Source organism: Callionymus lyra, chromosome 15 (genome assembly GCF_982586985.1).
Source record: "Callionymus lyra chromosome 15, fCalLyr1.hap1.1, whole genome shotgun sequence".
NCBI lineage: Eukaryota > Metazoa > Chordata > Actinopteri > Syngnathiformes > Callionymidae > Callionymus > Callionymus lyra.
The window spans coordinates 26,086,027-26,109,010 of record NC_141832.1 but is presented as its reverse complement, the minus strand read 5'-3'; the positions used below and the strand labels follow the sequence as shown (position 1 = coordinate 26,109,010).

Below are 22,984 nucleotides of genomic sequence, written 5' to 3'. Positions count from 1 at the left end.
GGGTCCTTGCTCTCAGGATTTAGTTAATTTGGACTGTAATTTGTAGATCTTTTCTTATATATCAGCTACTGTGATGGTCACAGAACCTTGTTCAAGTAGATTGTTGTGGTCTGCTTTCAAAGTTATTATCCACTGCATATCATTGTTATGTGATCTTTCTTTCTTACATATCCCTTTCCAGTGTTGTTCAGTTTCCAGCTTTGGTGGGAGGGGGTTGTGTTATTACCATCCCACTAAGAGAAGTCTAGCTTCTAGCTCACACCAGGTGGCCATGGCTTAAAATATCTGTTTCTCAGTTTTCAAGGCCTCGGGTTTGGACAACTGTCTCTGAAACATCCTTTAGTTCTTCATACAAAAACACTATCTCTGGCCCAGTGCTGTAAAGCAGTTCATCCCTACAATGTAGAATAACGTTTAAAATTGTTCAAATTACTTAGGAGTTTTACTTACTCATGACTGTTCAACATTAACCACAATTACACAAAATATTAAAATAATAATCTCAAAATTGGACTCTAATGACAACTCTTTCTTTGCCATCATTTCCTCACAGGAGGGTCATTTATGTGCCCGGTTCATTCCTGGACGAGCGGGGAAGATTTAACTGGAGACATCCTGCGTCACAGGTGTTGTTATATCATGTTACACCTAAAAGCTGTCTGTTCGTTGAAATTATTTTGTTGCACAGGGGAGTGTCTGAGTGGTGCAGGGGAAGTTCCATTATGATGAAGGAACAAAGCCAGTGGGTGGAGTTAGCGGGGCACGACTATGTGATGGACCTGATTGCAGATTTAGAGCTTCCACATGACTTCCCAAAACGGAAGAGCTACTTCATCATCAGCACTAATAACCCTGCTAAAGTCAGGACCAACACAAGCCTGTCAGTGAACATTTGAACTTGCTGGAGTCCAAAGTCATAAAGAGGAGCTACTGGTGTTAATTTTCTTTTTCAGGACCTTGTTTGGAAGTGGCTTTGATTCAGATGAGGAGCTGACACCAGCCTTCCCTTCTACTGGTAGCAGCCGGCCAGCTTATAGTCTGCCTGACTCTGACGGCTACTACAGCCATGGTACTCCATATTTATCAACATGGGCCACATACGCAATTTTTTACATTCCAACATGTTGTAATACCCTTCCTTCTTGTCTGTAGAGTCAGATGCCTTTAGCGATCAGACTCAAAGAGCGATGGACCACTACCTGGACTGTCTGTTTGAGCCTGTGCTGTTAGACAGCAACACGGTAACTCATGACTAAAGCGAAAAACAGTTTGGTTTATTTTTAAATCAAATTGTTTTTTCTATGATGTGAGCATTTTATCTGTAAATGAAACTATTAATTTGCCAACATTGACCTCTTCATCATTTAAAAACCATGCATCCAGGTTTTTAAGAAGCAGTATCACTACTACATTTTCATGAAGCTTACCTCTCTCGTCTGGAGTAGACAGATGAGTGGAACATATGAGCCGCAGCTTGTGTTCGGTGATGAATGAAGCGGACAGACAGAGGGATGATTTGGTTACTCAATGACCTACCGTAATATAGCCAATAGCAAGAGCAACCATTTTACCTTCAGAGTCAAGCATTGAATACATAGCTTAGTCGACTTGGCTACAAGACTGTGGGTTTAAGGTTTGGGGGTTCTCATGTTTTCTTGAGCAGGCCCCAAACCTTCCGGTTTCTCAGGACAATAACTGTTATCTGCCTACAAGTTCCTCAACGCAGGAGTTTTTTTAACTGAGCATTTCTTACAGTGTGTACGGTAATCATGGGGAGTATTGACTTTCTTCTCAAACTTGACCACAGAGGGGTGAAAGCATCAAACGGTTCTTATGCTCCGATTATATTTCGTTATATGTAACTATTTCTTTTAATTTGTGTTCACCAGGACATGGAAGGAGCTTGGAGTTTGTCAGCACAGTTAAAGGGTGGAGGAGGAATTCACAGAGAAGAAGGCTGCGCAGCTCCAAGTCGCCTTTATCCACCTGGAATACACCCTGGAGGTAAAACAAGAACGACTGATGCCGAACATTTTTTGATGTCAAAGATTGAGTACAACAACAGTTTGAGCTTGAAAGAGGTGTGAATAAAAACTCTGAATAATTTACTTTGACAAAAGGAAAGTCAAAACTTTACACTTAATCTAAATTACAATTGAGCTAAAACAAAAGGTTTAAATACATTTTAATGAAATAAATAATTTATTATGAAAATTTTGTGTGACATGATTGTATCTACATTGTTGTAAAGTTTGTAAACATCAACAAGATGAGCAGAATATATGAAAATAAGATGTGAATATAAGTTTTCCATTACACCAAACTAAACCAACAACTTTTTCCTTCGTAGAACTGGCCTTTCATGATTCTGTAGCTTCTTAGCTTGTTCCCACCAAAAAAATGATTTCTCTACACATTAACAATTTAATTTTAATTCTTAGCATTAAGCTGTTTTTAGAATATTGTGTCCTCATATGTACATGATATAAGATATTAACTATTTATCAGATGATGTATATTTAATGTTTCCAGAGGTAATTTTGCAGTTCTAGTTCACTCATGCTCTGCCCTCTACAGGCTGTCGCTATGTGTTACCTCGAGGCTCTGCCACTGTGTTAAAAAAGACTGATGCACTTGCCAGCATGGGGCAGTAGGCCCAGATTCTAACAGAAGAACCACTTTAGCTAAAGTGGCTCTTGGTAGTTCGACTTGCCGTGATCAGTGAGCTAACTTCGGGCATGTAGCAGACAAACAGTCGGCTGGTTCCAGAGAGAATATTTAATATCAAACTAACTTTAGTGTAGACTGTTAATCTTGCCTCTCTAGAACATAATACAATAGACAAGGTGTAATATACATTTTTTGATGTGATATTGGAGGCAAAGAAACCCAAAAAAAGATTATCTGATGGCTTTTACAAATCGTTTAGTTTTAGCCTAATATTAAACCATATTTCCACATTTAATTTATATTTTTATAAACATTCATCATGTTGAAAGAAGGTGTAAACAGCAAAGTATATTAACATAGATTATTCATCATCATGAACATAATCTGGATCTTAAACCTGCTAATTTAACTTAACTGGTCATATTAGGGTTATTCTGCAAGTCATCTGCAAATTTGTCACATGATATATTATACAGTATGTTGATATTTGTATCCTTTTTAGATCTTTGTGTTTTTCTCTTTTGATCTATGCTCTTTATATTTGCCCTTTGTTCTTGTTTTATGAAACTTGCTGTACCTTCTATCGTCTGCGGTCTAACTCTTAACTCCACACATGTTCCGGAGCAGGTGTAGATTGTGTTAATATCTATGAAAAGGTCGGAGCTACTTAAAGTTTGATGAATTCAGGGTCCTGCACACATACATGTCTTGAAGGGATGGTAGTTTACAGCCGATGACCTTCTTAGCTGCGTGCCCTATAGTCTGATCATCTCTCTAGTGGTGGCACTGGCGTACCACGCAGAGATGGATGTAGTCACAATGGACTCAATAATCGCAATGTAAAATTGCACCAGCATCTCGGTGGGCAGACAATGTTTTTTGAGCTGCCGCAGGAAGAACATCCTCTGCTGGGCCTTCTTGGTGAGGGAGCAGATGGTCTGCTCCCACTAGAGGTCCTGCGTAATGGGGGTGCCCAGGAAGCTGAAGGAGTCCACGATGGATTAGGTGGTAGGGGAGTCAGCCAGGGTGAGATAGAGATGGAAGGTGGACTCCTTGGTGGATGGGCTTAGGTGCTGCTGAAGGTAAACCTGTAGTTCCACACATTTTTTGTCAATCGGTCCCTACGACGCTCTCTCAACCAGTGTATCCAAGTGTGTGGCATTTTCAATTAAAAAGTCTAGGTTACTAGGGCAGTCAATAGCAGCAAGGCCATCTTAAAAAGGATCTGTGAGGCCATGATGAAATGTTGATACTAAGGCAAACTCATTCCATTCACTCTTGGCAGCAAGTGTTCGACACGTATGGCATAATCTGCCACACTGTTAGTACCTTGACGAATGGTCAATGGCTTTAGCTTTTAACAATGTGAATGTTTTATAAATGAACCTGTCTGAACTTGGGTCATGGACTGTGGATACTGCACCAGATAGATTTTGAAAAGACTTGGAGAGACTTTGAAGAAGGTGGTCATGTTTGGCGATGGTTGTCTGTTGACTCATCAAGTCTTGGCCTTGTCTATCCATGGCTAGCTCCAAAGCTAGTCATTGCTGTCACATATCTCTCAAAATCTAAAACGGTAACAGGAGGATGACCTCTGCTGGGTCAGACATGGCTCAGTCTTTCTGTCAGGCGGCCTTGGGAATTGAACTCGGGCTGCTGGATTCAAAGTCCAAGATATTAGCAGTGTGCCAATTCAGTTGACCAAAAAGCAGAGAAGTAAATTACAGAAAGTTTATAAAAGTTTAAGGGGAACAGAAATAAAGAGGTGTGGCTAATTACTGGTGATTGTGTTGAAAATGTCCCCTTGTGTGACTTATAAAGGAAAAACTAATCTAATCTAACCTAATGAAGCAGTGGAAAAAAACAAAAGCTAAATCCTTACATGAGCAGCCTGCTACCCCCATTTATTTAGTTCATTAATCCAATTGGCCCCTGTCAGGACTGAAAAAAACAGAAGGCACAGGATCAGGATTAAAAAGAAAGGGATTTATTAAACAAAATAAAAGTCTATACAAAAGAGTAGACACAAGGCACTGATATACAGAGGCACAACACCATCAACCTACCACACAAACTCGATTCTAACACAACAAAAGGTCAGTTTACTGACTAAAGATGCTTCTAGATATTACACAGACTGAAAGACAGATGAGGGTTTTATAGACCGTACAGTCAAGGTGACCAGGGGAGCAAGTGAGACAAAGACACAGGAGGAAGTTGACATGACAGAAACATACAGGGATTAAGGCTTCATAACACATTAAGAAGTTACATGTAGGGAGGGCACTTAATTGCAGGAAGTGAAAACCCTAAACATTTTCCATATACTATACCATCTACTCCAGCCTGTTTTAAAATGAATCCAACCCACCAGATTTAATGTGACTGCTTGCTGTTATAGATTCAGCCAAAGCATTTCCATGAGCACCTTGGAATAATGTGTCAAATGATGGAAAACATGTGTTCTGTTAATCCTGTCAAAAGTAGTAGGAGTGGATTCAAAGACCTCTCTGTGATTTGTATTTTACAATGTTTCCTGCTTGCTGCCACTCAAGCTGTCCCAGTGCTGCCAGTAGCAGGAGGAATGATGCCTCCTGTTCCTGCTACGCCAATCCCCCCCCACCACTACCATCATCGTCAACTTCAACAACCAGAGGAGCAGCAGCCTCAACCCCAATATAACCAGTATAACCAGCCCCAGGACCCGTACGGTCATCAGCATCAGATAAGCAATGATCCAACTAGATCACATGACGTGTCACGACCAAGAAGCACATTTGTAGGTCAGCCAAATTTACCCCCTGCTGGCCCTTCCTTTGCTCCCCCTGAAAGGAATGCTCCTGGAACATTGAATTTCCCTGGTGGGAACATACCCTTCCCAGGATCTGCACCTCCAGGCTTACCTGTAATCCCAGGTGTGCCCGTTTTGATCATGTGCAGTGGCTTAAAATGCATGGAAGGCATGATGTTTGATTTAAAAAATATTGTTTGTTTGTTTGTATGCTGTGAGCTCAGTTTCCACTTTTCGACTAGTTTCCCAAGTTACAATTGTTTTTCTCATTTTTTTTTTTTTTTAATACCACAGGAACAGACCAAACAGTGCTCAACGAACAACAGCAAGCCATCATCAACCAGCAGGCTATCATTCTGGTCTGTCCCTTATTTGATCTGACAAAATTCTGATGCATTTCATTTGAAGTTCATTAATTGATTGAATATATCATCCTCTTCATAAAACTGAGCACAGACCTACTTGTGTTTTATCTCAGGACCAGATATAACACAAGGGATACCACAAACCCATTTAAAAAAGTCTCTGTTTAAGTCTGTTTATTCATGTTATGGTTAGTGCTGTTTCTTCTTAGTTAGCTCTCAAGCACTTAACATCATAACAAGGTATATTTTGTGGTGGACTTTGGCCATATTATTTTATTTTGTGCAAATTAAAATTGTGAATTAACCAAATAAACTGTCATTTTTAATGACTTTATCTAATATTGAAACTTTACTTGAAGCTCTTAAAGTCATCCTTTTCTCTAGCACGATTTAATTTCTGAAACTAAACATTTATCACTGTATATGTTTGAGTAGTTATTTGGGCCTTGAAATAATATGAAGTTAGAACAGTAATTATAATGAATACTGTTGTCACTTTAAAATAAACTGAACTGAACTGAACTTTGGCATGAATTCTGAAACATTATGAACCCTTGATTATCATGCATTTAGTAATGTATTTCATACTGTATAAATATTAGTATATGTGCACATGTATGTATATAATCCAAAATAAATTAATGGTCGATTTCTCTAAAACTATACACTATTAAATGTGGTGATGTTGTCTAAATAGTAGAAATAGCACCTATTGGTGGTACCATTGGTGGCTGGTGAAAAATGTTGTTGGTGGGGCTCTTTTCCTACATTCATCATTTAAACATACTTTATTATTTTCATGTAAAAATCAACATTTTGACAGCTACTCTATGAGGCCACACTGCTCTGGGCACGCCTTCAACATAAACATGAAAAAACATAAACATGATATTATCCTTCATAATATATATAAGGATATAAGGATTAATGATCATATTTGATTTATACTGTGACATCTATCATACATAATAAGCCTAATCATTAAAAACACAACAATTGTTCATGATTGGTCAAAGTTAGAGACTCACTGATGGGCTCTGCAAACAAGTGCCCCAGGTAGATGCTAGATGATTTGTCAACACAAATAATGAATGATGAATTAAATATGTTTTCACTTCATAGTTTTGTGAGTTTTTACAACTTTCGTGTCTTTATTTGTAATTATCAGGACTTTTCAGTTCATACTTTTGAAAAAAATGTTTTTTTTGTGTGTTTAAGGCCCAACAAATGACCATGCAGGCCATCGCAATCCAGCAGCAGATGTTCGGGCCTGCTATCCCGGCTCTGCAGTCACCCTCCATGCAACACACTAGCACACCGGGCCCAGTGAGGAGATCTAAATCGGATCTTTTAAGTCATGATATACTAATAATATTTTCTCTGCAGTCCGAAGACAGAAACAATTCATTGCACCTGTCGATGGCAGCACAACGCAGTATGTTATGCTAATCTGTTATACATATTTTTTTTGCTAATATGTTTAACAACAAACAAACTAATAATCTGACTTCATTGGTAAAATCATTCTGAGATTTCCAGATATTTCTTATCACATTTTTGCTGATGACATCCAGCTCTACTGCTCTTTTGATCCAACTGAGCCCCAGAGGCTGAACAGCTTAGTCAATTGTTTGCTAGAAATCAAACAATGGCTGAGTGAAAACACTTTACAGCTAAATGTGGACAAAACTGAAACTCTGGTGATTGCTCCTGATGATAAGGTTCCAGGGTTGAGTCAGTACTTGGGTGACTTAGGTCAGTCTGTCAAACTGAGCCTGAGAAACCTGGGTGATGTATTTGATAAAGACATGTCTCTTGTTCGACGTTGCAGAAAACTGACCAGAAACTGTTTCCTTCAACTGAGAAAAATCTCTAAACTTAGGAAAATGTTGTCGGAACATGATCTGGAGCTTGTAATCCATGCGTTTGTTTCTTCTCGTCTGGACTATTGACTGTAACAGTTTGTTTTCATGTCTTAACAAGAAGGAGCTGTCTCGTCTGCAGTTGATTCAAAACTCTGCAGCGAGAATTCTGACCCGCTCAAGTAGAAGAACTCACATCTCTCCGGTCCTTAAAACTCTTCACTGGCTTCCAGTTTCTTTCAGGATCAACTTTAAAATTCTGGTTCTTACTTTCAGAGCTATTCATGGTCAGGCTCCTCCTTACATCACTGATCTGATCCACCCTTACACCCCAGCTCGGGCTCTGAGGTCTGTGGATCAGAATCTACTTATGGTTCCTCGCACACGGCTCAGGACCAGAGGAGAGAAATCTTTTCAGGCTGTTGCTCCTAAGCTTTGGAACGATCTTCCTCTCACTTTGCGCTTGATGGAGTTTACTGACTCCTTTAAGAAACATCTTAAGACGTTTCTATTTGTTCAGGCTTTTCCTTGAATTTCTCAAACTTCTGTGTTGTTCTCAGTATTATCTTGATCTTAAAAGTATGTACTTTTTTTTGAGTATTGTTTTGATTGTTTAAGCGCTTTGTGACCCTGGTCTCGAAAAGCGCTATATAAATAAATATTACTTACTTACTTCAATAGTCTTAGAAAAACAGCTTGGAGTATGCCAAAGCTTTTTATTTGACCCATATTATTCAATAATAATCTGTTATAGCACTGCAAAACTTATACAGCTGGCAATCAGGGTACCTCCTTGACAGAGGTAATGAATTAAGTTAAAGGCCAAATACAGTAAAAATTGAAATGTTCTTTTTTGGGCAATTATTAGAATTAAAATATTAAAGATAAAAGGAGACAGAGATAAAACACTAGAAAGAAATTCACAGTATAATACTAATATAGCCTAAGACTGGTCATGCAAGTGTCACTTCCTGTTTCAGGTCCCACACGTGACCCCCAACCAGAAAGTGTTGTCCAATCTAGTGTGGGTAAAACAGAGCGCTTAAAGCCCAGTCATAACATCAAAGACATCATCAAGCAGCAACAACCTGCAGCGACAACACCCCCCACTCCCGCAGCACCAGAGTAATACTCCTATATTTAAAAATAAATACATCTCAAGCTCTTGTAGTAAACTCTAAGTCTTTGCAGGAAGCACAACTCAAAAGTGTTCTTCAAAAAAACGGATCCTCATGATGAAGCCATGGAGATCCTAAAAGAACAAATGGCAAACCCGCCTCAACCAGTAAGCACCACCTTATATGCAGTCAAGTTTAAATAATCACTGATCTCTAATGATGTTTTAGATTCAGAGAAAATACACAAAACATAAAGACAAGGGGCCGACAAAGCTTAATAGAACATCCAATCTCAAAACTGGCGGTCCAAATAGCCCTTCCCCTCCTATAGGTGAGTTTATTGTGCTATTGAAGACTCTCTGAGCTGGTAAATATTATTTTTTTAGTGTCCAGGGAGCTGCCAGTAGATGATACCATAATCCATACACAACTGCACAGCAGGACCAGCGACGAATATTACACCTACAACAATGTTCCATGGAAGTTGTTCATGAGAAAAGAGGTAGTGCACACGAAAATTATAATATAATTTTTATTTTAAAAAACTGTTCTTTTTAACTAGGTTTTTTATCCAAAAGAAAGTGTCAACAACCCCCTTGTGCTGGACCTGATCTTCCGACAGGTTCATAGATTTTAATTCATATTTAATACACAATGTAATCTGACTGGTTCGTACCTCAGGTAGTGCATGACACTCACTCTGAGGCCTGTATCCGCATCTCTCAAGAGGAGCGGTTGAAGATGAAAGAGCTGTTTGGTATTATGACACAGAAATAGTACTTGAAAGTTGCCTAGAGTGTTTAGAACTTGTGTGATTACTACAGCTGAGAACAATGTGGACCTATCCTCTGAAACGGATGATGAGAATGTTAAGAAGAAAGTATTAGTCATGGCTAAAGACTCCTGGGAGATCTACTTCTCACGCCTCTTCCCAGCGTCCGTGAGTTATTGAAACATGCCATATTTCATATGGATCAAATCAAAATGTGGTTGTGTGTCATCCTGGTGTGTTCAGGGTAGTGTAGGAACTGGAGTTCAAATTCTGTCAGTGTCTCACGTCGGCATCAAGCTGCTGAAAATGCTGAGGAGCAGCCCCAACAGTCCAGACTACTTCAGAGTTCTACGAACCTACAGGTTCCTACCTTTTTTTTTGCTTATTTATTTAACCCTTTACCTTTCTACTTTACTTCCTGCTGTTGGTTTGTACTTCCTGCTCAGATACTCGGACATCCTCTTTATGTCGATTCCATCCAAGAACATGCTGGAGTTTAACCTGGTCAACGAGAAGCTGATTCTGTTCTCAGCCAAGGCCCCACAGGTCAAGAGCATGATCGATCACTTCCTAACAGAGCTTAAGAAGGTCAGCTGTAATATTATGTGTCAAAATTTAGCTTCAAGCTTTGTTTGTTGATGTACTTTAACTTTCTTATCAAGCTTTTTAGTTTTTAACATTATGTACTATTTCCATTGACTTATTCCTTTTTCTTCATCATTGTTGATCTGATGTTTACATATGTTTACAAAATGATTCATTATTTTCCTTCTTGTTTCCTCACCCCAATGTAACATTTTTGTTGATTTTCTCGTTATTCTGTAGTTATGCGTAATTGTTTGTTTCACTCTTTCTTTCTCTACCAATCCTTAATAAAAAAAGTTACAAATTAAATCTCATGAAAATCCTTAAAACCGAGACGTATTTCTCAAAAATCTTTTAACTTGTATCCTCTTTTTTTGTTGTTTTGATAGGACTCAGAGTACGCAGTGGCGGTGAGGAATTATATCACTGATGACAGAACCTATCTCAGCTTCCACAAAGGCGACATCATCAAACTGCAGCACATGGACGGATTGGAGGCTGGTGAGATGCACAAACGAACAAGAGCTACTTTTACTCATGTTTTCTGTGTTGTTTCATTCTAAACGGGAGTGTGGCACATTGTTGTGTGTTCAGGAAAATGTTACGGATGCATTTTAAAGAAGAAAGTAATTCTCCTAGAGGAGCTGAAAACAGACACTCCAGAGTTTGGTGAGTTCACTTGTGATTGGTGCTTGAAGAAATGAGTGCCGGTACTGCCTTCATACAACCGTTGCCAGGTAAATAACGCAGTGGGGGGTGAGTTCCAGCATATCGTCAAGTGATATATTCAAAAACATTATGTTGTTTAAAAAAAATGTTTTATTGAACTTTCAATTTTCCAGATAAATTTGTTTGTTGACCTGCATGTGGCCCAAGGGATGTCTTTAGGGGACAAGTCTTACTGTAGTATGCAGGCACAAGATAACTAACTGGCCCCTGCCATTTAATCAATCATCAATCATCAAAGATGGACATGAATAAGAGAAAGAGAACAGAAATGGAGAAAATTGGAATACCTATGTCGTTGACAAGTAAAGTGATAAAATGAAATACTGCTGTTTGTATCTATCATAACAATGCAGTATACAGTTCCTGTCCATTATTTTAAACCAAAAATATATATTTGAGTGCAGTGTAACCTAAATGGAGAAATACACAGATTTAAGAGGACCCACAACATGTTATAATTGATGAATAAGATCTGCATATACTGAACAGACCCTGTGGCCACAAACATCAAAGACAGAATTAATAAGCAGCCAATTATCACAGTGCGCTTAAGATTTGGGAATGACAAAATAATATATATTTTTTATGTATACACAATTCCATGCTCCATGGTTGTGGTAACATAGGAGACATAAGAGGCAAATGTTATTTGTTTTAAACATTTTCTAATTGTGACTTCTTGATGAAGACTACACATCTTCCCTGCCATGATGAATGATAGAGTTGTGATCGGCTACTGCAAATAGCACACTGTGCTCCACTATAACACTGCTACCTAACTCAATAATAATGAATAATGACAAAATAAAAATAAATAGTTTTTAAGTTATCACTTAGTTTTTCTCCTTCTAAATCTCAGCCAACCAGAGGTTATGAGAGCAAAGTCCATTATGAAAGTCCCTACTTTGTTTATACAACGAGTCCCTTGAAGTTGGAGACTTCTCGGATTGATGATGCTACCTTGATGCTGGACCATTCACAGTAGATGGGCACGGTTGGAGGTTAAACAAGATTTCCTATACTGATGAGTACAATAGAGGTCCAAGATCAATTAAAGAGACAGTAAAATCAGCAAACTGTTAGTACTCTTTAATATCTCTTTTTTCTGGAGTAATGTAATGAAAAATAGATAGAGAGGCCAAGTCCCTCCTTATGTTGCTTGTGATTGGTTTATATTGTGCGGTGCCATCCGTGATTGTTTAGTTTTACCCAAAAAAGATGATGTTTTCTATAATTGTAAAAATAAAAATAGAGCATAATTGAATATATATAAGCAAGTGAAATGTCAAGTGTGGCCTGTGGTGTGAGGATTGGTCAAAATGTGTCACATTCAAATTTTGACAGCTCTCCATGAGTATCCCGAATCACAGGGAGAAATAGGATAGGTGTCTATGAGTCCCAGTATGCCGTAAAAAGTCCTGTAAGCCAGAGGCTACATTTGAGTGCCAGTACTCCGTACTAGTGCGTACTGGCCCACTAAAAGCACTCCTTTTGATTCATGTTGGATAGATGCTGAAATTTAGTTGTTTAATTTCTTGTTTAAGCTAAACACTTTAATTCATTAAAGCATTGGTCATTACCTAGCTAAAGAGGGAAAAAGGAGAAGACTTGTGAATTGGTTTATGTGCTCAGGTTGGCGGTTCGGTGCAGTTTGTGGAAAGTCAGCTCTGTTTCCCAGAGAGTACGTTCAACCCACAGCTTCTCCAGATTTCCTGGTTCTTCCTGCTGAGAGGGGGGAACCTCGAGACAGACATGGGCATGTTGCCGCATCTGCAGCTGTTGCAGTGGCAATGGGATCTGTGGTCGCTGCCCAAGAGCTTGACTTATCCACAGAGGTCTGGGAGACTCATTTGGGCTTTAGCTGTCGTGAAGTTATATTATTGTGTCAAATGCATTTCCTGGTGAACGTCTTCAGGTAGCGAACATCTTGTATGGTGGAACTCTGAGAGGAGACCTGGAAGACCTGGCCCTGAATGGCAGTCAGTACAACATAGAGGAGTTTGCCAAGAAATACTTCAGAGAGGTGACACGGAACAAAAGGTGAGTCACAGCCACTTGATCAACAGTCTCTTAGAATAAGACTTGGCAAGTTTTGCAGCATTTCTCATATAAGTGAGTAACACTTAAGAAATTTGTCAATATATGTTTTATTCTGTAGTGTAATGTCTCATTGTACTCTGAAATGACATCATAGGGAAAAAATGAACCAAAATAAACGTAAAAATGTATTATAAACTGATCAGAGTAGCTTTGATAGATATATAGGTAACAGCTGCACACACTTGCATTCATTCTACAATGAAATATTCTGCAGAAGGTTCTTTCCAACTACGTTAAGCAAGTTCCCAAAAACGTGTGGCTCTTCTAGATTGCTTTGCTTTCACTCCTTTATCTAGTTCATCCCAAACCAGCCGGATGGGGTTTAAGTCTGAAGACTGTGTTGGCCACTCCTTGTTTTCAAGCTGACCATCTTGTTATTTTTTCCTTAGGTAGTTCTGGCATAGCTTGGGCGTATGTTCATTATCTTGCTGTAGGATGAAGCCCTGATTTCATGGCGCTGCAGAATACTGTGGTGGCAGTTTTGGTTTAGGGTGCCTCAAGTCAATGACTGTGAATCCAGAAAAACAGCTCCAGATAACCACGCTTCTTCCTCCGTGTTTTACAGTTGATGTAAAATACTGAGGAACCATACTTGACGTCTTAGCAATGGCTTTTTTGCTGCCACTCGACCATTCTGACTACAGTTGAACCTGTGACTTGCCTAATACGACCACTATTAAGTGGCAACTTGAAGCAGGTTATCTTTAAGCTACCTATCACACAAGCTACTTTTCTGATTCTGTTGTGGCTTTGGGTCTGCTGGACCACTCCGTCAAACTTTCTCCCAGTTTCTGAGTGCCTTTTAAAGGTGATGGAAAATGTTCTTACTCACATCTTGACTTTATTCGCAATTTATCTTTAGTCAAGCACAACACCTTTATATACTGTATGTATATATTTTAAAAGGTCAAAGTGCAGTAGGCACTCAACCCAAAATATTCAGGTGGATTTCTTAAAATGATAAATGAAGGCTTGCAAAATGGTAGAGATTTAATTTCATTACAAATTATGATGTTCTTCTGGGATGCATTTAATCTTTTTTCGTCTGCAGTGATCAAAAAGGCAAGAGGACAGAGACCAGAGAACCAGCAGAGATGGTCAAATTTACAAAGGTAGGAGATTATGCAGTATTTCCATTTGTTTGAGACTGAAAAAATATGATAAGGAATATGGTGTGGTTAACTTGGTCTGTGTGTCAGCTGTGATTCCAGAAGTTTGCTTCTCTTCACAGACTCCTATAAAGGAATCGCTCATTGATTTCTCAGACAGTGGGTTGAACCGAGTCGCTGTAGACATTTTTCTTGGTAAGAAAAAGACGAATGAGACACACAGTATTATGGATTGGTTTAAAAGATAGTAATTGCAATTTCGTATTCTAAAGTACTTTATATTGATTTATTTGGCAGAAGGCATTTGATTTTGTTTAATGTTCATTTCCTTCTTGTCTCCTTTCTTTTTTCTGTCTCTACTTTTTATGCAATCGTGCGCTTGAAGTCGTTCACAACTTTCTTTTTTGTATACTTCTTATACCTGCAATTTTGTCTTTTTCAACTGTATTGAAACAGGGTATTTTTAGAGACTCACAAGAAACTAAGAAAATTAAAAAAAAATTTTCTACTTTTCTTGATAGCAATAATGAAGTTCATGGGAGATTTTCCAGTGAAAGGTCAGACTGAACAGGATCTAGTCACAAACATATTAAAGGTGAGAACAAATTATTCTTCTATTTGTGTCTATATGACTCTGGAGCTAAATCAGTGCATGCAGAGAAGTGCCGATCACGGCCTGATGAAGGACGAAGCATACTGCCAAGTCATGAAGCAGGTCAAGGCCAACACCAGCTCCAAATCGTAAGATATATTTCTCAAAATGCTCTCACAAGTGGAGCTTCTAAACATCCAGTGCTTTTTCAGGGATAGCTGTCAAAGAGGATGGAGGCTTCTCTACATTTTGACCGCTTTCCATCGCTGCTCTGAAGTGATGAAGCCTTTCGTTTTAAAGTTTCTGCAAGACACCTCTGAAAGTCCTGGTTTGCAGTACCAAAGTAGGTCATCATTTATTTACATTCTACATTCTTCACTTCAACAAATTGTGGTTTGTGATACAGGTATTGCCAAGGCATGTGAGCAGAACTTCAGAAGGACGTTTCAATATGGAGGACGGATTCAGTTTCCCAACAGTGTGGAACTGAAAGCCATGCTGGTCTTTGATTTTATATATGTATCATGAGTCACCTGAAATTTTGTTTGCACTAAAAAAAAGTTTAATATTTTATCCAATCTCTGTCAAATACACTGATAGAGGAGTCGTTATTGGATGTTTGCTTGCAGGCGGGTCGGAGCTCCAAGAGACAAGTTATTCTTCTGCCTGGAGGGATAGAAAGACACCTAAAAATTAAAACATGCTCTGTGAGTGTCAAGTTAGCCTGACTGTACACTCACTTAATGTAACTCTATTTACTACTAACGCTTGCTCTATCTGTTCCAGGTGGCTCTGGACGTTATTGAAGAGATTTGTTTTGAATTGGGTCTTCAAAGGGTGGAAGCGGTGGATGAGTACGCTGTCTTCCTGGTGACACATAAAGGTGTGTTCACTTAAGAACTATACATACTTTTCAGGTTTACTCTACCTTGTGCCTTCGCAGGTCAGAACGTCCGCCCCCTAAACAAGCGGGAATACATCCTGGACGTAGCCACGGAGACAGAGACCATAGACTCAAACTACAGTCTTTGGTTCCGCAGGGTCATCTGGAGTCTGGCTCTCAAACTGGACAATGAGCTTTATGTTACAATGCATTACAACCAGGTATATTTACCACTGCCGAGGTGGTAAAAAAAAAGCATTTTAAATACTCCATAAATATGAAGTTGAAGGGAACTATTTCAAGTCTTGCAGAGTTCTCCTTAGCTTAAAACACTCGATCGAGTTAAATTCATCATCAATGTGGGGCAACATGGTAGGGTAGTAGTAATTGCTCCTTGTCTTCCTGGTTGAAATTCAGAAAAATAAAATAGTTGTTTTTTTTTGGATGAAGGACTCAAATAGCCACAAGACATTAATTAGATTGTATTTCTGCATCAGGTGTTGCCGGACTACCTGAAGGCCCTTCTCACTGTTGTTCCTAAAGGAAAAGCCAGTGAACCACATCTCCACCAAAAAGCTAGATTGGCTTCTCTTCAGCACCGTGCCAAAGACACTATCTACCTCCCCACTATGTAAAATATATCTTGAAAAATCCCTCTTAGACAAACCTACTAACGGTGTCTCTTTGTTGTCAAGCCGTGATTTGCAGAATTGTGTCCCCCCGCAGTTCTACAACAAGCAAAGTCCAAAACAGTGGCTAGACATGGTAACACAACACATGCAACAGGTGCAGCCTCTGAACCCTCACCAGGCTCGTGCACAGTTCCTTGGTAGGTCTATAAAGGCTTTGTGTGTGCAAATAAGAATCAATCAAATAATAATAGTCAGTCAAATTTTGAATCATGTTTCCTGTCTTTGTCTCAGGTCTGGTCAGTGCCTTTCCCATGTTTGGTTCTTCCTTTTTCTATATACAGAGTTCGAGCTCCAGCTCTGTCCAGGCTCCATGTATACTTGCGGTGAACCTTAACGGGCTTCACTTTCTTAACAAGGACACACACGTAAGAAACACTCATATTTTAAGCATAGGTATGAGGGGCTGTGTGAGACACTATATAAATATATATTACTTACTTACTTACTTACAAAATACAGTTTTTCTGTTAGAACTGGCTCACATCTGTTAAATCTACTATCAAACTCTCTCACATCTTCTATCAAACTCTGTATGAGCACTTGATAGAACATGTATGAGATCTTATATGTAAGTGCAAAAACACTTGATAGTGAGTGTGAGAGATCTTTACCTAAAAGGAAGCCATCTTGGAAAAGGAAGCCGCCCCCTTTTAAAAAGAAATGAAAAATAAGGTTGATTCATTATTATGGAATCTCAAAGCTGCCAGGAGTGTTATACAAATGTTTGGATTGGTATCACGTTATTTCTGATATCAACACGTTATTTAATGATATCATCGCATTAAAAACAGAGTTAATAAACGTTTATGCTGAAGTACGTCATATCCACCTGAAGTGCGTCTTCCAATGAATCCCTGCTGGACTTTTTTCAAAGCTGTGGAGCCTGAAGAATGAATTCAGCGCTTGAAAGATGAGCATGTAAGTCCTTTTAATATTATTAGTTCTGATTGTGCACATTAACGTTATATTTTCTCTTTTTACTGTTCTACTGCAGCAACAGTATTGCTATCGCTAGGAACGTTTTTGCAATGCATGTTTATATTACTTGTGTTACAACAGGTAATACAAGGTTTTACGGTGTAAGTACCATTTGGGTCCGCCCTGCTACTTTGGTCCGGGCACTTCTGGATTATGAAGGACAGTAGATGACTTACGTATTAATATATGTATAAATGTATAAATACCTAACAAAATGTATGAATAAACATCAATATGTCAAAATGTCAAAATCTAATCTAATTTTTGTCAAAGAATGGAGCTATTTTACATATAAATACACATTTTGTCATTTATACATTTTGACTTTTATTTATACATTTAGTCTTCTATTTATTTAGGTATTTATACATTTATACATTTTGTCATTTTGTCAAGTGGGAAGATCGAACTTCAGTCTAAGGCAATCGATGTCGATCTCAAAACTATCGCTCCTGCAGCAACTGGTCTAAAGCATCGCACTGCACGAAGAGTGGAAGAATCGTTTCTGAAATCTTAAACACACTTAGTGATTAGTTATCCGTGTTGTTCATGTGCATGAGACTGATATATATATTATATACAGTATATATATATATATATATTTATTTTTTTGTTTTATATTAACGTGATGCAGATATTTATTTATTTTGAAATTAGCAACAATTAGAGACATTGTTATTAGTTCCAATTTAACTATAAATAATAGGCCAACTCTCTTTGTATTTAGACATTGTGTAGCATTCAGAGGTAGAGAGAGAGAGAGCATCAAAGGTTTATCAACTTTATTGATAATGCTGATCAGGCTGCTGTGCCAGAGACAACGCCAAAAAACAGTGAACACACTCCCTCGTCTCGAATGACGAATGTTTCTTTAAAATCTTTTTTATGAGTCAAAGAAATGTCAACAGAACGATTGCATGGTACTTTTTACCACACATAAAACAGTTATATTAACAAAAAGATGATTTTTTTTGTAGGCCAAATCACTTTCCGTTCTTTCATTTCCTGGTCTGACAGTACACGTGACTTTCACCCAAACTGAATGTGTTCGGGCCCCAGTGACAAAGTCACTGATTAGCTGAAACTGTTTTACTGATAGTACACTACTAACTGTACAATGCAATATAAACATTCCTATGACGAACAGAGACTACCAAATAATTAGCTTTACAAATTAAATAAAATGTTTATTACCAGTATTGTTACAACACAGGATTTTTTGTGTTGTAGATACATTATAAAAATGGAACAAATTAAATGAAAATAAGTTACTCGTACATTAAAGTAGACAGATATAAATTAAATAATTTAAATCAGTCAAAGATTCTAAATGAAACCTAAATAATTTGATTACTTAGGTGGTCGTGGTCCGAACTGCAGAATGTGGCATTTGCTCTGACGAACCGTTTGACGTTGTTGCGGGTAGACAGGGGGCTACAGCACGGCAGACATGTGTAAATTAAAGTTCTTCTTCTCATGCCACTGCACATCAACTCGCCCAGCCATCGGACAAAGGTGCCAATGCTGTGGTAAACTTACCTACTTTTCCAGAGTGTGTCGCTCAGCTCCAGTGTCCATAAACGCGTCATGGAGACCCTCTTCACCACCAAGTCCAACTACAATTCACTCTTTGGGTTCCTGCGCCAAGCCGTTTAAGTGGTGCACATTGGAGCTGGATGAAGTTGACTGCCTTTGCTGCTTGACATTGCAGCATCCAGGTCCCTACTCAGCCAGTCAATGGTCCGGAAACTCTTTTCCCATTACACACTTCAGCCCGATGCATGAGGATGAGGATTTGTATGGATATGGATACACATAAAACTGGCATGATGGGCACGGTAGTCTTCTCAGTCCGCTATGGCACTAAAATCCTCCCAAAGTTCACCTTTCAGGTGTCTCGCCATGGTGCCAACCTCCTGGGTTTTGACCTGTTCTGCTATTGGTTTATCCTCTGAGAAAGCTAAATGAACTTGCCACCCAGCTGGGTGCAGCCCACTTCCTATTAGAGGTGGGGAATACCCACCACACTTCCTTTTCAACTCAGCAGAAAGCTCCTGATAGTGAAAAGCAAAAAGATCACAGTGGAATGTAATTATGGCGAATGAATATTGAAGTGGACAAATGTGACGTGCTAAAGCCTCTCTGGAGAGGACACACACACATGTCCTCAGGCCAAATCACACGATGGCCGATTGTGTGGCCTGCCGACAGTTCCCACGGCCACTTCCATCCACGATCATCATCCGAGATCCTCAGGATGACGCCTGCATAAGCTCTCCTGGAGGAGGTTTTGGGACACTGCTTGGCTGAAATATCGACATCTGTGGTGAGATTTCAGGAATATACCCAGAAGTCTGGTGTGGGAGATATCCTATGATCAAGCCAAGCCTCTTGGACACAGAGGTTGGGCATGATGTGGCACAGCAGGTTTTTAGTTCAGCTGAGTGGTTCATGCGCCCAGGAAAACTTTAATCGGCTGCCCAGTCACCTCCTTACCCTTTATGGCAATAAAGGACATGAAACGGATTATTCTTCTGTGGTTTGAGATGATGAGAGTGTTACTGGCAGAGAGCGCAGCTTAAGGCCTGTGACAGAAAGTGGCTCTCATGTTGCGGCGCGGTCTCGCTCCTGGGGCGTGGTGTATCTGCGTTTTTTGCGGTGGCCATCAGTGTGTCTTGCTAACGCCGTGGCGTGTTGCGACTTGGGGGTGAGCCTGTGTTGCATGTTTTGAACACAGTTGAGGGACAGACCCCGATCACTGTCTTTCACTGCCCGTTAAGATATGGATGTTTACAAGACTGGCTCAATCAGCTGCGTTTACTTTCACTTTCGTGTTGACATTTGTGCCCGGCAGGTTTCGTCAGCTGATGAGGTAAGAATATGGAAACTCATTATGCTGACGTTTGCCCGGAGGCTGTTTTCCTCCCCTACAAGAGTGTCGAAGTCAGCCAGTTTCGGGTTTGGTGTCCCTGTGTTTCTGGACCATAGAGCCATGGAACGGTGCGTCAAGGCGCCATTAAGCACTGAGGATTTCATCCTGGGATCCTGCGGGTCGTAGAGCTCTCGCCCCTGATGACAGGACATGTGGTGACATATGTGAAGACCCGGTTTCGAGATCAGGATCTCCAGCAAGCCGGTTCTCTTATAAGCAGATGCTCACGAGACCGGCTGTTTACTTGACATACTACTTGACATTTGTGCCGGTGATGGGTTTTGACAGCTGATCAGGTAAGTGAAACTAGACCGGACATGTCTATGTTGACCGGAGGTTGTTCCTTTCCCCACACCACGTCGCCCAGCTGCCGCATTTTTTCAGCTGAGGAAGTGCTGAGGAACTTCTTATAGGAAGTGTCCCAGTCCAACTTAAAGCAAACCACAAACCGGGCGGAAAACAAACTAAGGAAGAGTTTAAAACAAAGCGGGCACAGGCACTAAAAAGTCGAACACAGAGAATACAAACGTCACATGCCAAGAACCGTAGATTATAATTTGGCACCTGCTGCATGGAAAGGCGTGGCTTTATACTCTTCAGCTGATTGAGTTATTTGCCAAAGAATTTAAGGAAAAATATTAATCATTCGGATACATATGACCCACAGTCAATGCGTTTTTGTGATAATGATTGGTTTGTATTCAAATTCACAAACCAATATGCAAAGGAATGTTTTAATTGGGTTTTTTAAATATTATATACACTGCAGCACTTTTGACAAGACAACAAGTAAACATCACTCATTTTACTCACATAGAAACAACATAACCAAATTGTTGTTATTCCATGTTTTATTGTGTAGAAGAAAAAAAATGAATATAGACGCACTTCAGGCGGATATGACGTACTTTAGCATTAGCGTTAACTACCTGGGTTTTTACGGGATGATATAATTAAATAACGTGATACCAATCCAACAATTTCTGTTACACTGCTGGCAGCTCCAAGATTTCGTGATAATTGATCAACTTTTTTTTTTTTTTTAAAGGCTTCCTTTTAGTTCAAGATGTCTTCCTTTTAGTTCAAAACCTCTAACAACCATCACATTTTTATGCACTTACATACAAGATATCTTACACGTACTATCAAGTGCTCATACAGAGTTTGATAGATGTGAGTTTGATAGTAGATCTGAAAGAAAAACTGCATTTTGTGTAAGCGTAATGGTTATAACATAGATTTAATACAAAATGAATGAAAAATGTTATTTCCATCAACAACCGATTGATTGTTTTTCATTGTCCATTAGGAGGTCATGGCGCGATACCCTTTAAAAGAGGTCCAGTTGACACGCACTCAGAGGCCAACCTCCGGCTCCAGCTACCCCTATGTGGATATAATGATTGGAGATCTGTTTAACCAGCGCATCACACAGCTTCAACTTGAGCAGGTGAGTGTGCAAGCAATTATGTATTGTGAAAATAGACATTAGGTTCAATATTACTCACCTGCTTTAACAACAATTTTTGTAGGGGTTGGAGTTGTGCCGAGTTATCGCCATGCACATGGAGAACATGTTGTCTCTTAAGGAAAAGCGGCTAACATTGCCACCTAGTGAAATCACACTTCTGTAACATGTCGGGCTGTTTAATGGCGCTACCTCGGTTTATGGACATTAATGAAATGACTCAAATACAACGAAATAAAGATAAAGGTTCATATAATGACCATGTTTCTGATCCACCCTTTTATTTCTACATTAGGTAGCATTCATCGATGAACTCTCAACTTTTTTTTTGCACTGCAGAAATAAAAAATAAATCTTGTTGTAATTAAAGGGTTCATTAATTGCAAATATGTTATATCACTCTAAAGTTTTAAAAGAGATTTTAAGATTGTTTTGTATTTTGTGTTAAATTAATAATAAAATTAAGCAATAAAATAAGTTTCTCAGTTAAAAATGTCACACATTTATTGAATTAATATATATACCTGTATATATAAATGAATAACACTTTTGAGCTGTATGCTCTATGTAAAAATTTTAAAATATTTTATGTGACCGTCCGAAGTAGTTACGCCCCGTGATTAATCAATGACAGTCTGTTGATGAGCCAGATAGCCACTGTTGCCTTTTCCTTTGCATACTTTACTTGTCTATGTTCATTTTACAGATTCAGTATTTGTTGCTAAGTCACTAGAATTAAATGTTTTTTGAAACTGGACTACAAAATAGGATTAAGTAGATTTCATTTTGATGTGTTATGTTTGAGAAAATGCCAAATAAAGAATATCATTTATGAAACCACAACATTGTATTCATTTGTGAAATGCCCTACTATAAATTTACATTTTGAAAAGGAGAAACCCACTCCAAAATAAGGTCAAGAGCATAAATAAGACTTGACTTGGTTATACTTTTCTCGTGTTGTTGGTAGGATGTTTGCACAAGCATTGGTGTTTGTAGTTGTAGAAACCTAATCTAAAAGTTGATGAACTGGCTGTTGTCAATTTATATAGTTAAAGATTAAACTGTGCACAATGCTGATTATACTGTGTGATAGTTATTGAATCATTAAGTTAAGTTTAAGCAAACAAGGCAACAGCTGGTGTATCGTGGGACACTGGTCGACCTGGGCCAAGGCTGCTGAATACAAGACACTTAAAAACATCCATCAGACTTCCGGTGGCTTCATGACACAGACAACAACATAGAAGTTCAGCAGCCTCTTTAAAACTAAGAAAACATCCTAACTAAACAGAATTTACTCAGCAAAAAAACATAGACAACATGGCAACCTCATCC

The 22,984-nt window shown here is 39.0% G+C and overlaps 1 protein-coding gene across 1 annotated transcript in view; it reads left to right on the top strand.

Annotated features, from left to right (window-relative positions):
* Nucleotides 1-22,489, top strand: part of myo15aa (myosin XVAa) — a 36,346-nt gene extending 13,857 nt beyond the window's left edge. The window contains exons 29-64 of the mRNA XM_087809081.1: nucleotides 554-626; nucleotides 689-880; nucleotides 954-1,069; nucleotides 1,153-1,241; nucleotides 1,890-2,004; nucleotides 5,226-5,585; nucleotides 5,756-5,820; nucleotides 7,045-7,152; nucleotides 7,213-7,261; nucleotides 8,669-8,813; nucleotides 8,880-8,973; nucleotides 9,035-9,137; nucleotides 9,193-9,308; nucleotides 9,369-9,428; nucleotides 9,488-9,563; nucleotides 9,631-9,746; nucleotides 9,822-9,940; nucleotides 10,025-10,166; nucleotides 10,553-10,664; nucleotides 10,758-10,832; nucleotides 12,525-12,727; nucleotides 12,808-12,932; nucleotides 14,044-14,104; nucleotides 14,224-14,296; nucleotides 14,623-14,696; nucleotides 14,760-14,842; nucleotides 14,906-15,036; nucleotides 15,100-15,194; nucleotides 15,323-15,400; nucleotides 15,480-15,576; nucleotides 15,637-15,797; nucleotides 16,074-16,207; nucleotides 16,272-16,405; nucleotides 16,500-16,633; nucleotides 21,488-21,628; nucleotides 21,711-22,489. Coding sequence (XP_087665207.1) covers nucleotides 554-626; nucleotides 689-880; nucleotides 954-1,069; nucleotides 1,153-1,241; nucleotides 1,890-2,004; nucleotides 5,226-5,585; nucleotides 5,756-5,820; nucleotides 7,045-7,152; nucleotides 7,213-7,261; nucleotides 8,669-8,813; nucleotides 8,880-8,973; nucleotides 9,035-9,137; nucleotides 9,193-9,308; nucleotides 9,369-9,428; nucleotides 9,488-9,563; nucleotides 9,631-9,746; nucleotides 9,822-9,940; nucleotides 10,025-10,166; nucleotides 10,553-10,664; nucleotides 10,758-10,832; nucleotides 12,525-12,727; nucleotides 12,808-12,932; nucleotides 14,044-14,104; nucleotides 14,224-14,296; nucleotides 14,623-14,696; nucleotides 14,760-14,842; nucleotides 14,906-15,036; nucleotides 15,100-15,194; nucleotides 15,323-15,400; nucleotides 15,480-15,576; nucleotides 15,637-15,797; nucleotides 16,074-16,207; nucleotides 16,272-16,405; nucleotides 16,500-16,633; nucleotides 21,488-21,628; nucleotides 21,711-21,812 — 4,151 coding nt within the window. The 3' untranslated portion in view covers nucleotides 21,813-22,489. The remainder of the gene's footprint in view (nucleotides 1-553; nucleotides 627-688; nucleotides 881-953; nucleotides 1,070-1,152; nucleotides 1,242-1,889; nucleotides 2,005-5,225; nucleotides 5,586-5,755; nucleotides 5,821-7,044; nucleotides 7,153-7,212; nucleotides 7,262-8,668; nucleotides 8,814-8,879; nucleotides 8,974-9,034; nucleotides 9,138-9,192; nucleotides 9,309-9,368; nucleotides 9,429-9,487; nucleotides 9,564-9,630; nucleotides 9,747-9,821; nucleotides 9,941-10,024; nucleotides 10,167-10,552; nucleotides 10,665-10,757; nucleotides 10,833-12,524; nucleotides 12,728-12,807; nucleotides 12,933-14,043; nucleotides 14,105-14,223; nucleotides 14,297-14,622; nucleotides 14,697-14,759; nucleotides 14,843-14,905; nucleotides 15,037-15,099; nucleotides 15,195-15,322; nucleotides 15,401-15,479; nucleotides 15,577-15,636; nucleotides 15,798-16,073; nucleotides 16,208-16,271; nucleotides 16,406-16,499; nucleotides 16,634-21,487; nucleotides 21,629-21,710) is intronic.
* The last annotated feature ends 495 nt before the right edge of the window (nucleotides 22,490-22,984 follow it).